We start from the raw sequence: 18,065 nt of genomic DNA on the forward strand, positions 1-18,065 counted from the left end.
ATACCATGCACGTAATGTGAAACTGACCGATTAGGATGCGTGAGAGATATCGCTGATATGTTCATGTTTTCATAAAACCCCCAACCGATTGTTGTTCAAATTAATATCACCACAGTGCTGGAAATAATGACCGGGTTGGTAATTTCGTATGAAGACACGTGAATGTTGCTATTAGGCTGTTTCCTTACTCAGTCTCGGTCAATTGGACGCACTTAAGTACGTTCTTATTTCAAACACGCAAAGGTGTCCACTTATTAGGTAAGCCAGTTGGAAAACGTCTTGTAGAAATAATGACTAATTTTTCTTTGAACTGTCTCAAAAATTTCCGTTTCGAACTCAAAAAGTTTTTTTGACACTTGCGCCTTCATGGCTTCTGCTAACACACTTCCTTGATACGTATATCACCTAAAGCAGAAGAACGATGCTTCAATGTAGCGCCTCCATCTCCACATATACAGGGTGTATAGGAGAGCAACAGAAAATTTTCAATGAGAGATAGATGGGATCATTTTGAAGCTATAAAACCATAGTGGTTACTATACAAAGTCTCATCGTTCTTGAAATATCGGCCTTCATAAATTTTTATATGAAATGATTGGGTTGATAAAATTAATTCTATTTTCAATACTAAACACTTTCTACTTTCAGATTTTTTTTTATATTCTTAATATATATATTGATGAAGCAAAATAAAAATTAATTAGAAATTATTATTACTCACAATTATGCACTCAAATTCATTTGTTAAAACACCGTGGTTCTAATTTATTCTTAAATTTTTAATAAATTTTCTTCCAAGACGGTGCTAGCTCAACAAATTCAAATAGTCTTAAAAACTTTTGATTTCTATTTCAAATGATATATTTGTCAAAATCATTGTTCACAAAAGTTAACACAAAAAGAAATATTACTCAAAACAAGAAAATAAGGGACATTAAATTTAAATAAGTATTGATCATTTTGAAATTTACAACCATAGTTTTAACTGAAACAATACTACTATTATATTAATTAATTTTATTTTTCAAAATGAGACCCGCCATTTCTAATTGCTTTTACTCGTTCCCTCCGCTCTATCCTTCCTACTCTCCCCCACTTTGATATTTCAAAAACGATGAGACTTTATATAAGGATATATATGATTATAACGATTCATAACAATCACATCTACCGCCCACGAAAAACTTTCTATCGCTCTACCAACCACCCTATGTACAGAATGTAACATATCATCAAGGAGATATTTTAAGAGGGGATAGTACTCTCCAAAATAATTTTTAAAAACCTTTAAAAGACCCATGATTAAAAACGTACGATGCCTTGAATTTTGATTAATTTTTTATTTTAGATTAGGTAAAATTGAACTTTGGCTCAGGTCCAATCCGACTTAAAAAAATAAAGAAAAATTAAATTGTACAATTCCATACAGTTCCTTTACCTAATGATAAGACAACAGTTTTAAAGGTTGATTTAAAAAAACACGTTCAAAAAAGTAGAAATGCGTACATAATTGATTTCAGGGAGGTTTTAGTTACCCATTGACGTGTTATAAGAAGGGTGTTCCCCCCAAACAGTTGACTGTTTTAATATGGGATATGTGAGGGCGGCAGGGTGAGTAGTAACACATTCATTTATGGGTCAAAAGTTGGTCTCAAAAAAATGCAGATTTACCTGTTTTAGGAAATTTTTTATACTGCAATAGATTTTGAGATATTTTGAGTATTTAAAAATCACCCTGTGCAATTTTTTCGCAGCTCTTCCAACTGTTATTGGTAGCCACACATACAGAGTACTGCAAAAAAGCATACCAATCTATTAATCATAGATTCCTCGAGCAAGATAAATATGATATATGAAAAGGACACAAATGAATTTAATGTGATTATGATAATTAACACATTTTTTTTAAATTATAACGACTGTTGTTCCACAGTAAGGCCAGTTTTTAAACTAATTAATAATTTTTAAAATATTTAATGAGCAATTTCATGTACTCAAATTACTCAAAATTTACAGTTTTTTTAACATATCTTTGTTTGGAATTTTTTATGGAAGGAAAAAAGTTGTGAACACAGGGCGTATTTAGCTCCTCATCGTATTTTAGATCGATAGACAGTAATTTCTGGTTTTCGACCTTTAGAACGTACTGAAATTGACAACATTTTAAAAATGTTTTTTAAGGACAACGACATGTTTTTCTCAAACTTTGTAACGAGTTTATGACCTGTAGAAAGAAACTTTGCATTTATTTACAAAATAAAATTAAACACTAATTCTACGTAACCATGAAATATTATTCATTAGGTGAATATTGCTGAATTAATTCATTTTTCCAGTGAATATCTGATATTATACAGACATACGTATATTGTCAAACGGTATCGATTAATTTGAATATTGACTATGTATTGTACTCATATAGTACATTCACTTATACATCTACATGTGTACGTATGTAATTTCCTCAGTGATTGGTAAAGCAAGACCCGTGCTACGATTGACTTTAATATAGATGTGTACATATTATAAACATTTTTCGAACGAAAATTAGAAATTATAATTTTTTTTTATGCTCAACGAGCTGTGAGAATGAATTAAGGCATTAAATTTGAATAGCACTCAGCATTGTTTATTTATGATTATTTTGTAAAGCTTTGCTTTTGGAGACTAGTGCAAAGAATATGATCGTTTTATGTGAGTAATTTTTTATTTATTAATTTAATTAAAATTAAGGCCTTTTTAAAATAATTTCATAATTTTCTTAATAAAAATAGAAAAAGGACGTTGCCTTGGCCTCTAATCGTTTCTAGACTACACTAATATATAAATATGTGTGTCTATATGTACGTACCCTGTACGAAAGCATTCCTGATGAAGGTAATACGTGTGAAACTGAAGTTGACAATTCGTGAGAGAATCTAATAAGCGAACTACGTGGTGCCCTCCACTACTATGTGATGAGAGGCACCATGTAGTGACGTACTATGTGGTTTTTTAATCAGAATGTTATGTATGAATATGGAAAATATTCAAACACGTCAATCCTTTTTTGCACATTAAAAAAATATATAAAACACTCGTACAAAGTACTGTACGATGTTTGAATCTTTCATAAATGCGACAGTTAAACGCTTAAACACGTATAATTTTATTAAAATATACATTTATCTTCAATATTAAAAATTTTCACTTCTATCCAATTACCTCTACTAACTTTTTATATTTAAACGAGGTTTTGTAGAGTATTAAATAACAGGTAAATTAATAAAGCATACAACAGCAAGGTTAAAACTAAAATTGCATCACAGTTAAAAAAAAATAGAACAAAGTTCACATCTCAAAAAGATTAAGACTTTTAATCTTTGCTTCTTAGATAGGAAATCTATTCTTATTTCGCTTTGAATTGAAAGATAGGGTAAAAATGATAATAAAACGTAGAAATTCCAAAACGCCTTTAATGTAAAAAAAATTTTAGATACAAAATATTTGAATTTTCATAGAATTCATTAATAGTTGAGTTCAGTTGTTAGGCATCTATCATCTATCAGAAGCAAAGAATAGAAATTTCAATATTTCGGGGGTATCGAGATCACAAAAAACTTACGAAGAGCTGTGTAACATATTTAACACGCTATATCCAGACAGAACCATCGACAAAAGTGCAGTTTTTAGAATCAATAAAAAATTTCAACAGACTTGAAGACCACCATGCGTACGTTTCCATTGGAAGAAAAAAATCATTATGGTAAGGGTAGCTAGATAGAGCTGAAAAGTTTGAACATCAAAAATAATGTATTAAATGTCTTTTTTTGAATAAACTTACACGTGCTTAAGCATTAAAAAACAAATTATGTTTATGATAATTTTACACGAGTTACAGTACGTTTTATAAAATGCTGAATGATAACCTATATGCATCGTGAAAATACATTAATCAGGTAATATTTACCTAATGAATTCCTTCATTATCAAGTATTATTAGTATCTAGCCTAGTTTTATAGGCAAGTGCTAAGCATTCGTCCCCAGGTCATAAAGTTGTTACAAAGTCCGTGAAAATTCACCTTTTTGCCCTTCACTGCAATTTTAAAAATATTGCCTCATTGTCACACATTGCTATGGGTATTCAAATAACATAAACATTTAAATTAATTATTAAGGGGAAATAAGTTTTATAAAACAAACAGAGATATTTTCAAAGAGGTAACAAATTTAAAATATAAAAATTACGGGATTTTATTCGCAATTTTTAAAATGTATAAAACATTTTCTATGAAAAATGAAGTATCTACTATTTGCTAATAGTAGTCATGCATATCGAAACGTTATAATTATTAACTTTTTAGGAAGAAAAATCAATGTCATACCATTAAAAAGCAATCTAAAAAGTGGGGCAGCCAAGCAAAACGGCATTGCTTACCGCTAAAAATTCGTAAAAACTAAATAGGGCAGTATGCTACAAATTGAGACAGAACTTGCTAGCTGATACATCTTTATTTGGTAGCATGTTCTTGAATTAATCATAGACCAAACTGACAAGGAAATAGTAAATTAATAAAATCTCATTGGAGAATATTGTTAAAACCTGTGCCACTAGACCGACGTCATACGACCATACCCATATCACACCAGGTCAGCATGCCACCGCGCCACTCGTTTAAACCGTATTATTATTCTTTGCGTGTTTAATTCATATTTATAACTTTTTTTTTTAATTTAATTTTAGTCAGATGTTGAAATATGTGAATTATTAGAGCTAAATCAGCATAGAAAATACACCACCTGTTCTTTGCACCGAGCCCAATTCTCCCTAGACACTCGCCACTGTTAAAATTGCATTTTATATTAATCTTAATAATTTCTGGGACATGCATTCACCACCACGAATATTCCATATATGTAACTCCAATCCGATAATTAAGTGTAAAATTAACAAATCTTACTCACCACTGAAAAATCCGGCCTAAGAGCTCAACTATTATATGAGAAATTGAAAATTAGATAATAAATAATTTATCTAAAAGATGTAAAAAAATAACCAATGTGGTTCTAGTAGTTCTAACTACTGTTGTTGTTGATTGAAAATATGAAGGTTTTTCTTGTAGTTAAGTTGTCAATAGCCATATCGGCTGTTTTGGTAATTATGCGTCATTATTCTAAGTATATAGGAACTTTAACTGTAAACTTAACTATTTGATAGTATGATATTTCTAGTATCGGGCATTAGTGTCGTTAATAGGCTAGATACAATACGTAATAGAATCTTCTAGATAGCTTGAGGGTTGTAGCATTCAAAAACCGGAACAACTCAGAAAGATACAGTTAACTCATTCTGTTCATAAATTAGACTGGAAATTAAACTGACATTGTATAGGGATCGATCATGACTGTGTGAATGACATTTTCACACATTATAGACACAAACACACACAAAAAAGGGTCAGAAAAGGTCGCAAAGGTTATGTTTATCTTAAATAATTCATTTGCTATCTGCTGTACCGGCTCTCCCTTGTATTTAGAACATTTACCTCTGTAAGCCACGCACTGTCCTGTATTTTTTAAGGTCTATAAGCAAAAATTCCCGAATCCGACCATACAACACCACAGGTCCTCTAAAGAAATTCCAGGTCTTTGTTTGAAATTTTGAGAAATATAAATTTTTTTAATTTTGCGGGAGAACATGGTTAAAAACAAACTTTGCCCCCGCTTAACCAGTCCCCGTTTTCCTCTCGTTTTCGATATACGAATCTTTCACCTCGAATTATACACGCGTTGTATTATGGGAATAATGGATTTTAAGGTAAAAAAAACACCAACTTACTTTTAAAAATCAGTAATATTTTTAAATAGCGACGATATGCACCATTAAGTAGCCACCAACATTGTCATGTGCTAATAGGCATAAAATGAATCACTAACAACAGAGTATAGGTGCCATTTGGTTAACAGTCTTTAGTTTATCGATCTCTGTATATTCAGCAAGAGACTTATCAATACTAATATTCTCAGAAGCGGATTTGAAAAGGGCAGTTCGTACACCATTACTATCTAACATTTTCAAATCTGAGGCATAACCCAGCGCCTCGCAGACTCTTATGAATTTAGTAATATAATCTGTTCCATATTTTCCAAACTCGCTGGTTTGATAGTCCCACGGGGCAAAGTAGTGATAGGAGATCCAGTAGGTTTTTGTGACCAAGAAGATCCAGTTAGTGTCTGCCGGGAATCTAGTGAAAACCAAAACAAAAATGTGATTATTATGCTAGATGTGAAGAAAAAATAGATATAGATATGCCGCCTCTCAAAAGCTAGAAAAATATTAAATAGTTAGGAGGGATATTCATAAAATTTTCACTTTAATAGCATCCTACAACGGGCAAAGTATTAAAATTAAAACATTACATTATATTCTGCATTAAGTATTGTTCAGTACCGTCTACCATCTGCCGCTGCTAACCTGGACTAACCCGGACTACCCTCTTACTGATAGAAATTGAAGAAGACCGTTTGATAGATATAAACCAATACCGATTTATGTGGGGGAGGAGCATCACTCACGGGCTTGTTACGCAAGGAACGCTGTAGTACTTCGGTATATGGTGGGGTAGGGGCATTAGTTTTGTCAAACTACTACGGAAGATCGCAAAGAACATGGGTAAAATGGTTAAGGCACTATCTGGGGTCATGTGTGGAATGTATGGACCTGGATATAGTAAGAAGAGAATCTCGGTGTTCCTCTGTCACGCTTCCTGTACGTTACTATTATTATGAAAGAAAAGTATGATGCATCGCTGGAACGCTGGACGAATGAATCGCATACTAACCATAAGAGTGACATAGGATGGTAATGAAGAACTCGGTGCTAGTACTAGCTAAGATCCCACTGATCAGGTCAAGGATGGAGGAGAGGAGGTCCATAAGGGAAAATTGGAATAAGAGTCCGATAGATACTTATCAGAAAGTGAAGACTTTACACTAAGACATTGACCAAAATCTTAGCCATCACCCGAAGAAAAAAAAACCTGCTACGCAATTTTTATGGGTGCACTGTGTTGTGAATCACGCGGTATATATGCAAATATCTTACTTTTCTCCAGGTTTTAAGTCCCATATGCTTATAGCACTATGAAGCAACCAAGTCAAGTGAAGAGTCAACGCATATCTGAGCCAACCAACTACCATTAGCGACGTCACAATGTTTTCTCCCCAGTATTCGCATGGAGTGTTAATTGGTAGGAGAAGTACCAGCAGTATATATAGAAAAGTGTTCCACCTTAAAATAACAATAACAAGTAAATAGAGAGGTAATAACAAAAATCCCTTACTTTTTCTGAAACATCACAACTTTATCGTTTTCTAGATCCGAGACGTCTAATTCTTTAATAGCTTCGATTTGGGCAGGGCTCAAGTTCTTCATCAAACTGACAAAATGGGAGTAGAAAAACCCATTTTTGTTGTTGTATGGATCCAAGTCAGTTTTGAAGTGTTTATGGTGGAGTCGGTGCCAAACAACCCAGTCGTAGATGGTACCCTAGAAAAACAGCATTGAGAGTCCAGTGAAACAGATTGTGGTCTTGTTTGATGTTGAGAGTGCAATTTTGAATTTGTAGTAGATTGAATTAAAAAAATAAAGCAGTTCGGGGTGGTCCCAGATTCAGGCTTAGGCAATTTCCAAGGGAAATGATAAGTGGAAAAACGTAACTCCAAACATTATTTCGCATTTTCGCGGAGTCGAAGGTATAAAAAATATGATTTTACTATCACGCTATGAAACCCAAATGGTCAAAGCCTCATGGCAATTTTCCAGGATTTCCAGATTTACTTTTAAATATTTGGTAGGTGTAACTACCTATAGTTATATATAGCTATACTCTGTATTCGGAGACTTTTAGGATATAACTTTTTTGATAGCCACTTTATCAATAAGCATATTTTCCGTATTATTAAATCAGCGCTATCGCTGTGACGATGGAAACCGCAATAAAAGCGATAAAAACTTAATTGGAAAATTGCGATACTGTTTCAATTTATATTTTGAACTAAACAATAAATGTTGTGTTAATTCTAGTAATGTGAATGCGACTTTTTCATGGTAAATATAAATATAATTCAAAACGTGGAGAAAACTTGTTTACAAAAACATGTAGCAGATCTATGTTATGCAAAAACTTTAAGACAAAATTAATTATCTACAGTGTGACTCAAATAAGTGCAAATGTATACCTGCATTGGAATAGGTGAAGGAAGTATTTTAATCTTTGCCAGTTTTCAAAATATACGTTTTCCAAAAATTGTTACTTTAGATATTTCGAAGGCGGCCACATCAGAACGGTTTGAGACGGATTTACATTAATTTTTAAACTTTCTAAGATCTATCTAATAGCTCAGTATCTATAGTCGATGAGACGGAAAAATTTTTGATATCTACATTAGCTTCTCCTGCATTGAAACTGAACAACCCTCTATTGATGAAATCGTTAGCTATCCGCTTTGAATTTATGAATGTTTTGTCCACGTGTTAATATAAATCCAACTTTGAAGTAAATGTAAATCTAACTTTTAAAACATCCATTGAATTATTCATCAAATAGGTAAGAAATGTGTTAATATGCAACGAAATAACAATACAGAAATAATTAAGAACGTAGACCATTTCGGAATAACAACACGAATGTCCGACAGAACCCCAAAATAACATGCGAAGTTCACATCGGGCAAAACATGGGAATTATACAGGGTGACCTGGCGAAAACGAAATGTAAATTAGAGTGTGTTTTGATGTAAACGGGTTCCGTGTTAGCTGAAACACTCTGCATGGGTACCAAGTAAGATAATATGAGGTGTTACGTACACTATTGCTCATATGTAAAGTAATTAATTAAAAACTTAAAATCAGCACCTTTCCAAAAAAAAATTAAGATTAATAAAATGTATTTCTCGTTTGCACAAATATTGTAAAGGTACAAATATATATGTTCAATACGTTTTGTTTATGTCCTTTTTTGGACTATCTAGGTTTTTGTAGGGTTTATATGTAGAGAAAACCATTTTTTTATTTATATTACTGTGTGATACCAATTTTTCTCCTCATAGTATTGAATAAAAATATTATAAGATGCCCAGAGATGTTCGTTCATCACATCAGTTAAAAGAAAAAATCTTTAAAAAATTTGAAAGCAGGGGAAATCAATGTAAAATTGCAAAATTTTTAAATTTAAATAAATTAATAATATACAGAACGATTTCTAATTTAAAAATTAGAGGAACCTCAGATGACCTTCCGAAGTATGACCGAAAATAAAAAATCGATAAAGTGAGAGACAGGAGAAGTAAAATGATATCCATTCAGAGTTCGTTCTATCCAACAAGAGTTATATGGTTCAATATCAGTGAGTACCATAAAACCAAGTAAGAAGTGTTGGTTTATAAAGAAGAAAATCTGCAAAGGAGTCTTTCATTTCAAAGAAAAATACAAAGACTAAATTACGTTTGGAGAAAGAGTATGTGAACTGGTCACATGAAAAATGGAAAACTGTCCTTTTTTCAGATAAATGTCGATTTAAACTGTTCAAACCAGACTGAATTTGTTGGGCAAGAAAATTAATTAATGAACGGTTTAATCTGAAATATACTAAATTGATGGTTAAACATTAAGGAGGTGATATTACAGTTTGGGGATGCTTTGGGGGGTTTGGCATGGGTCCATAAGTAATAATTGATGATATTATGGCTGGATATTTTTATAAAAATATTCTGGAAAATCACATACTGCTTTGGACAGAAAAAAATATAAGAGCCTTCAATGGACGTTCCAACAGGTTAATGACCCGAAGCATACCTTTAAATTAATTAAGGAGTAGTTAACCGTATATAACGTTGATGTGATAATCTGACCGGCTCAAAGCTCAGATCTGAACCCCTTAAAGAACCTTGAAAAGAAATTGACAGAAGAGTTCATGAGAAAGGAATAATAAACATAACGGATATGTTAGAACAAGTTCAAAATAAGTGGAACACAATATTTGAAGATTACATGGAAAAATTATTAAAATTTATGATAAAGAGATGTTGGGAAGTAAATAATAATAAAGGATACGTTCCTAGACATTAAATAAACAATTTAATTGTAAGAAAAAAGATAAGAAAAGTTTTAGTTGTTCTACTTTTGACTCATATGTTTTATAATATTTTTTCAATGTAAAGTTTAAAAACATTTAACAATTATTTGTTAAATGTTTTTAAACTCTACGTAAAAAAAATTAAAAAAGTTATTAACAGTTAAAAGTTTTATAAATTTGGCGGTACTTTTAGAACACCCTGTACAATTTACTGGCTTTTTGAAAATTGCAGTAGAAAATTTGATTCGTTCTTGGCTGCCTATTAAAATGTTTTAAAAACTTAAATATATGATGAGAAATTGGATGTTGAAAAGTACCTTGCATTTTGATAAAAACTGAATTATTTCAAAAACCGCTTAAATTAGATACCATAAATCTTAAGCAAACTCAATTTTATTTTGAGAGTTGAATGCAAAAATGATATGATATACAGGAGATCCCATTAAAAAAAGTAACTTTGATCAATTACATGTGTTTTGGACACTCTGTATACTTTGCAAATAATTTTAAAATGTAATCCTAGTTCGTCTGTACACATCTCAAAAATGAAACGGTTAAAAAATCTCTAAGCTTTGTCATGAAATTCCCAGGCGTTACTCGTGGCCCACCCTGTATAAAGGTCTTCTGTTTGTGGTGCAGTTCTGATGACGATATAGGAATTGATAAACTGAATCGTGTCGCGACATCAGTTGAAAAACATCACCCATTGTTTTTACAGAGAGGGGAAAAAAGGCGGGCGCCACAAAAATTGCTTAACAACGTGTTTACCAAAGGTATGGGTTCATTGATAACTAAATTAACATAAATGAACCTGAATGTTCCCAAATTTGAAAGAAAACTCACTAAGAGAATGAACTTTATACTCACGTGTCCCACTAATGTATGGCAAATCATCAGAAAAATTTTTAATCCTACGGTCGCTGTATAGGAATTATGAGCCCATAATCTGTGCGCCCCTGCAAACTGGCCTATCGCTCCGAGCATGGTCAAGAAAATGACTGAATATCATATATTTTATGTTATAGCATTGGTCACTTTTACTTCAATAAAGAGTACTCACAGAAAAAGAACGTTCGGTACATACATCCATTTTTAACAAGATATCCAATAGTGAATATGGCAGAGGAGGCTACTTGCAACTGAAACAGAACTTTCATCCAATTTATTTCCCGTTTTGTCGACAGGGGCTTATCCATTTTCTCCGCTTTATTACGTTCAACTGAATGTACCTAGGATCGACTACAAATACGGCTTCATTGCTAGTTAACAGAAAATGCAATTACCCATGACTTAACACTATTAACTACATACATAATTTTAACGCGTATTGTATTAAAAGTTATTGAAAATAATGCAAATCTAAGCCATTCACGGACATAATTACCAAATACCACGAATCAAAATGTATGAATATACGAAGGTTATTATCACATTGGAAACCAACGCGACAGTTACATTTCTATATATCGAATTTTGAAAGTGGTTCCTTTAAATAGAGATTCGTATTAACTGCTTGGAATATGTCCTTTTTATGCTAAAGGTCAAAGAAACAAGCAAAAATGAATTAATTAGGTGCGGAAAATTTCAAATTTTTAAGAAAATCTGCGAATACTACGCGTTCGATGATGATTTCAAAGGAGGCCCATGTTCTCTAAGAATCTACATTTGTGAATTCGTTCTAAATCTAGAAGGAAAGGGGCTGAATGTCACTAAATCAAGTCCAACAGGAATTGACATTCGTTGGGAAATATTATATACGGTGCGCTTTAAAAATATAACTCCCTGTATCTTGGCAACAATACATTTCCAGATCTATGTTTACGAGATTTTTTTCATAAAGTGACCTGAAGAATCACCCCCTTAAATATTGCCACGTCTCCTTTAAATACCCCGTATATTCCACATAAAAACGTCTGGATTTCGGAGAGCTACTCACACCAGAACGCCGATATAGAAGATAAAAAAATAATTTCTTTATAAAATTTTAGATTTTCGTGCATAACATCATCAGTAGGCAATTCCTGTTCAAAGAGGATTTTGAGTGGGTCCTTTATTCTGTTGGTTTTCACGTACCTACCATGTATGCGAAACTATATCGGCTTTAGAACAAAGTAAGCAAGCAAAAAATGATAGTCATTTGATCCATTAAAAACAGAGTGCACTTGCTTATGAAGTTCAACAATTTTATGTGCTAAATCAGGGAAGTAAAGAGCTACTTGCTGCTATTTTCAGTTATAATAATTATTTATTTAACACGTGAGGAAAGCGACAGTTTAATTCACGCTGATTGCAGTTTGAGAGTGACACACGTTAATTTGATTTGCGTGCAGTAAATTAGTGATAGGAAAGGTCAAGGTCAGGTACGAGGAACACCGACCTAGTCAAGGTACAATTTGATTCCCCAGCCGGACCTTGACGGCCAAAGTTTCCCAATCGGACCTCGCTGGTCGCAGTCAATCAGACAGCTTTTGGGCTGCGCGGTGGCCATCTTATGGGACCATAGCATCCATTTTCCTGGATAATTTTCATTCATCTACGTCACTACACCAAATGGGTCCGTGTTCATTTATCGCACACCTCCCTTTTTTGTTGCCTCTGGATGATTAAGCACGTTTCGTGCTTGTACCTTTCTTTATCTCTTCCTGCGAACTAGCCATCATTTTTTAAAGTCATTTATCGTTTGATATCGAGGCCTCGATATCATAAGACGATTGTCCCATGACCTATCGGCTGCTTAGGGGACACTATTTATAATAACACGAAAACCCGGTTACGTATGGAACCAAATAATTTATAAATCACTAATTCAAAAGCGTCAAAGACATAAAATTTTAATATTTACATAAACACACGTTCGAAATGAGCAAATAAATAAATTTGTCACACCTTCACATACTGCCCAAGCGGCTATTCACGACACAAAAAACAACGCCTACATTAAATATTCCCAATTTAGGCCTATTGACTATTGATCATTAAAATGATGATAAGGTGTCATTGGATGCCCCAATCATTTCGGCAGGCTTCGAATGTTCTATAGGTTTTTATTAAGTTCTTCTCCGACAACCTCAGCAGTTAAGTTCGGGATCTGGACAGTGCTGGAACTCGTAAAGCAAATTTAAAATGAATAACCTCGTTTTAAGTGGACTTCTGTTCTGGATTTTGTTTATTGTAACGAATTTCAGTGGTGAGTATTATGGCCGATCTGTTAAAAATGTCTATGTACACAATATCGGAGACAGAGGGGTGAAATCTCTCTAAGACACCCTTATTCGCCATCAAGATCTGGTCTTCTGACTATAGGGAATTGGGGCTCTTGTCCCCCTCTCCCCCGCCACATCCACTCTTATTGTGCCGAAATGAGTCGTGAGCAAGAGCCACCCAGGCGCCTATCCCTTAAAACGCCCCCCTGTTTCACCTACCAGGAACAGTAGCAAAGCATTTTTTCTCATGAGAGGAAGTTTGTTCCTACATTGCACTGCCTCGGTATTTTCTTGTGATTATCGTCATTAATAATTTTTCTCATCTTGACACTAATGATGTCTAACACACCCTTTCATTATATATCACCCTTCAACGATGGTTCTCTAATATTCTTCTTTTTTATCTCACCAAAATCCAGACGAAACGTGTTTCTTAGACCTTTAAATTAACACACCTTTCATCTGTCATAGTTGGATGGTAAACTAACGCATCGCCCTGTATGTTTCGTCCCTGCCATTCATCGATTTCTCTCTTTTTTTTCTTCTTCTTTAGTCCAAAGTCTTTCCATTTTACTTAGGTACCTTCCTATCATGTCACTTTAATAGATCTTCTAGTGAACTAGTAGTACAACCCAAGCTGGGTACCGATTTCTATTTTTAGAAATTGTGCATGTGGCTAAAAATCTCAATTTCTGCTCCGCACATTGCATTCATTACAACTTTTTTCACATGCACCATCTTATCTAATTAATGCTGATTGAGATGTGTAAGAGCGAACTAAATGCTTAATGAGTAACACTTTCGTAAGATGCCTCGAGGAATGTGCCACTTAAAGACGTAAACCGCAGAAATCCGGAAACGATATTTTGGAATGTGTTTGATTTATTGCTAGGGCTATTGGTTATGATACGATGTGATTCTTCTGTAAAATTACGGACCTTTGATGGTTTCACTAGGGCTCTATGGCAATGAAGCAACCAACTTTGCTCATTTTCATGGAATGGTGGTGGTTCCTTTGACCCTCAGTAGTTTTCTTGTTTTCAAGGTTCCTTTGTTATGGAACCTTCCTCGTAGTATTTGGCCGATACATAAAAAGCACAAAAAAGGGTATTAATGGTAGTATTTTGAAATTTCGCTCGATGTTTCGAAAAACTTGCTATTATCAATTTGTTTCTCGCAAACGTAGATGCACTGGGAAGAGAGGTCATATGGAATGGCCAGCAAGATCTCCCGATTTGTCACTATTGGACTTTTTTTAGTGGGAAAATATGAAAGCTAAAGTTTATGCAATTCAACCCGATCTTTTAAATGAAATTAATGTACGAGTGCCACCAAGTTACTCCCGAAATAGTCGCGAACATTTTGAAAAATGGCTTTATAAATGTATGAAGGTTAAAAGTGAGCATTAGCAACATTTACTTCACTGACACAAGCGGCAAGAATTTTTTTTACTTTTATATTTCATTTCTTTATTTCTCGCGATCTACTTAATCGATTCCAACGAGAAGTGTCTCATAACAAAGGAGAATAATTCAGGGTTTACGGGAAAATAATTCAACTCCCAGTAAAATAAGATATCAGCAACTTTGCCCTTTCCATTTTAAGTGCCACAGCCACTCCTTCATAAAGGTTGGAGGAGGGGGGGTGCCATCAAGTAAAAGATGTGTTCTCCTGAGACCTGTACGGGTATCTTGCATTTAATAATTTACAAGAAGAATAACCTGATTAGGAATTTTTCGGTGCACCACCCTGTACATCTTTTTTAATAGGCGCTTCTCCGATGTTAATTTGGGTAGATTTGGTCGCAAGATCATTGTAATGGTAACTTTACCTGGAAGGTGACTTCCATGGAAGCCGCGTAACTGACCGATACTCTCTCCAATTCTCCCCGTCTGTTTTTCTTTAAATATATCCCTGGATATGACCTTTGGAAATTTTCCGGGGCTTTGATCCATTGATCGATGTATTACACATTAAATGTCAACGTTGCTTGCCGTTTCAGATGCATCTGAGGGTAACCTTGCGCGGCAGCCTTCCAACAAATCACTTTCCATTTCGAAAAACAACCAATCAACCCTCACTGACGCCAACCTGGCTGCCCCACCCACTATTTCTCAAAGCCCTACCGAAGGTAGGGCGGCGACAACAAAAGGTATTCGACGTCGTCGCAGAAAACATCGTAAAATGAGCACAACCGTTCCATCACCAATATCCACTCATAAACCCCCCACAATGGAATATCTGAACAACACTAAAATAAAGGAAAAAGGGAGAAATAAGATAGTGAGATTGAACAAACGCAAAAATAATTCAGTAAGAAAGCATAAAAAAGAGTCGCAGAAGCATAAAAATCCGTGGATAATCATGGAGTCTAAAAACCTAGTACTGCCAATTATGCCCACAGAAACCACTACCATCCAATCCACCACCACTTTGATGTCTCTAAAGATAACCCGTTGTAGTTCCAACAATGGGGGATGCTCTCATATTTGTAACCCCAAAGGTCCAAAGAAATGCGAGTGCTTTAGGGGGTTTACTTTGGCTAAAGATCGCAAGAAATGCATAGGTATGCACAATATTCTTATCAAATTAGCAGCTAATGGCATTCTTAAATATCCAAGATATTGATGAATGCCAACCAAATAAAGGAGGATGTCAGATGAATTGTACAAACACAGTGGGATCCTTCTACTGCCACTGTCCTGCAGGATTTAGGCTCAGCAGAGATCGGAAGAGATGCGAAGACATCAACGAGTGTCTTCTGAGAAATGGACATGGACCTTGCCAAGATGTATGTAACAACAATTATGGGGGATACCGCTGCAGTTGCTCTCGGCTGAAAGGGACTATATTGGGGGATGATCTGCATAGTTGCTTAGATGTTGATGAGTGCACTCAAGGTAAGCAAAGTTGAACACAGGGATAATTGTCAAGAAAAGATTTTGTCGAAACCTGTCTTGGAAGACCTGAAATTTGTTTTTGAGCTTAACAAAAATAACGGGTCGTCCCCCAAATTATTGGAGGATGATAAGAATCGTCGGTTCCCTGTAAGTAGGCACGCGATTGATTTTTTAGCATTAAGTTTATATAGGGTGTCCCATCGGAAACTTTCATCACAGTTATTTTGATAATTGAAAAAATATCATGTTTTACAAAAATATTATACGCGTTATTTTTCTCAAAACGGATGGTAAAAAAAATGTGTATTATGTTAAAGAGAATTTTGTTATCTTTAAAATAGGTCACTGGATGTGTGGATCCATTTAAAATTCCAAACCTGATTTCATCCCCACAAAGGGGGTTATTTCAATAAATTAAAAATCCGCGCCATCGTCTGTACCCCTCGAAAACAGAAACGGCATGTTTTAGCAACTTATAATTTTTTGCAATTATCCAAAATAACTGCGGTTGAAATATTTCGATGAAACGCCCTGTATGTTAATAATCGATTTTTTTCAAATACTTCAAATATCTCTAGAGAAAATATCGTCCATGAACTTTCTAATACAAACTTGAGGTTTTGTTTCACAAGATTCTTTTCGAACACTTAAACCTTCCGGTGCATTGACTCTTTTCGCCCTTTAAAGCTTTAAGGGGTTGCTGCGAAGCACACAAGAGTAAAGTTGGGGAGATCCATTATGTACCAAACTGATTCTCCCACAAAACAAACTGACTTATATTAGTTTATGATTACTCCGAAAAGTAATTATTTTCAGAGATTATGGGCATTAAGTTTTAGTTGAGAGACCCTATCGATGATTAAAAAAAAACTCTATAGATCTTTGAAACTCATTCGTGGTTTAGTTAGATTTTAGGTACCAAATGTTGTCCCCAAAGCACTCTAGAAGTTTTTTTTTTTTCAATTTGATCTGAGGTTATAACACAAATAGCTCCTCTTACTGCAGAAAATGGTGGATGCTCTCACATTTGCATAAACACATTTGGAAGATCATTTTGCTCATGTCCTGAGGGACTAGAACTCACAGCTGATTCCAAAACGTGCGAGGGTACCACAGTTACTATTACGCTTTACTTTTATTACTAAAACCCGAATTTTCAGATATAGATGAATGTCAAAGTGAACAAGCTAAAATCCACTGTCCCAATGGATGCACTAACACATTAGGTTCGTACAAGTGCACAACCACAGTACAAAATTTTCAAAACGATGGGCCCTCTCAAGAACTATCGTGCATACCCTTGGAACTTCCAAAAAATGGCTTCTTCAGATGTTCCAAAAAACATAGACTAACAGAGATAGGGAAAAGTGGAATAAAAAACAGTAATTTAGGTACGAAATGTTTTTTGATGTGTCCGAAAGGATTTAAGAGAATAGGAAAGAAGTATCGGGTTCGTTGTGAACGAAATGGTGGATGGATTGGAGATTTTGATGCCAAATGCTTGAAAGTGGTTAAAGGACTTTAGGAACAAACATGACTCCAAATTGTACAATTTAAATGGTTTTCTATATTATCTAACTTTAGTAACATTGTTAAAATTTATTTTCTAATTGTTCCATGATTTGTTTCTATAGCAAATAAATCGCTCGCCGAAAAGATCGGATTGACCGAACCTCTAGTTGTTGTCATTGTCTTCGACACCCCCCTACAGGTTGGCCCTGAAGGGGAGGATAATCTCTGCCATTCCTAAGAGAAAAGCACTAGCTAAACTGCCATGTAGCATAGTGTCTTCTACGCTTTGCCTCATACTCGTAATACAGGACAAGCATTTTCCTTTTGAACTAAT

General features: G+C 34.3%; 2 protein-coding genes and 1 long non-coding RNA gene across 8 annotated transcripts; 1 reads left to right on the top strand and 2 right to left on the bottom strand.

Annotated features, from left to right (window-relative positions):
* The first annotated feature begins 20 nt into the window (after window positions 1–20).
* Window positions 21–18,031, top strand: LOC136344242 (fibulin-1-like). Of its 6 annotated transcripts, none has more exons than XM_066291511.1 (5): window positions 21–258; window positions 15,322–15,885; window positions 15,941–16,219; window positions 17,225–17,326; window positions 17,380–18,031. In XM_066291511.1, exons 2-5 carry the CDS (start codon window positions 15,504–15,506, stop codon window positions 17,742–17,744), a joined length of 1,128 nt encoding a protein of 375 aa, XP_066147608.1. In that variant the 5' UTR covers window positions 21–258; window positions 15,322–15,503; the 3' UTR covers window positions 17,745–18,031. The 6 variants fall into 6 exon arrangements, with proteins under 6 accessions (XP_066147608.1, XP_066147605.1, XP_066147607.1 ...); XM_066291508.1 differs by lacking the exon at window positions 21–258 and adding an exon at window positions 7,529–8,090; XM_066291510.1 differs by lacking the exon at window positions 21–258 and adding an exon at window positions 7,529–7,735.
* Window positions 3,442–3,945, bottom strand: LOC136344245 (uncharacterized). The gene is made up of 2 exons (XR_010732931.1): window positions 3,824–3,945; window positions 3,442–3,765 (listed from the first exon to the last, which is right to left on the bottom strand). It is a non-coding gene; the product is annotated as an uncharacterized lncRNA (long non-coding RNA).
* Window positions 5,816–11,397, bottom strand: LOC136344244 (acyl-CoA Delta-9 desaturase). Its single transcript, XM_066291517.1, has 5 exons — window positions 11,177–11,397; window positions 10,984–11,114; window positions 7,324–7,529; window positions 7,086–7,271; window positions 5,816–6,225 (listed from the first exon to the last, which is right to left on the bottom strand). The coding sequence occupies exons 1-5, from the start codon at window positions 11,310–11,312 to the stop codon at window positions 5,913–5,915; spliced, it is 972 nt and encodes a 323-aa protein (XP_066147614.1). The 5' UTR covers window positions 11,313–11,397; the 3' UTR covers window positions 5,816–5,912.
* Window positions 18,032–18,065: the final 34 nt, after the last annotated feature.

This window comes from Euwallacea fornicatus, chromosome 16, assembly GCF_040115645.1.
Source record: "Euwallacea fornicatus isolate EFF26 chromosome 16, ASM4011564v1, whole genome shotgun sequence".
NCBI lineage: Eukaryota > Metazoa > Arthropoda > Insecta > Coleoptera > Curculionidae > Euwallacea > Euwallacea fornicatus.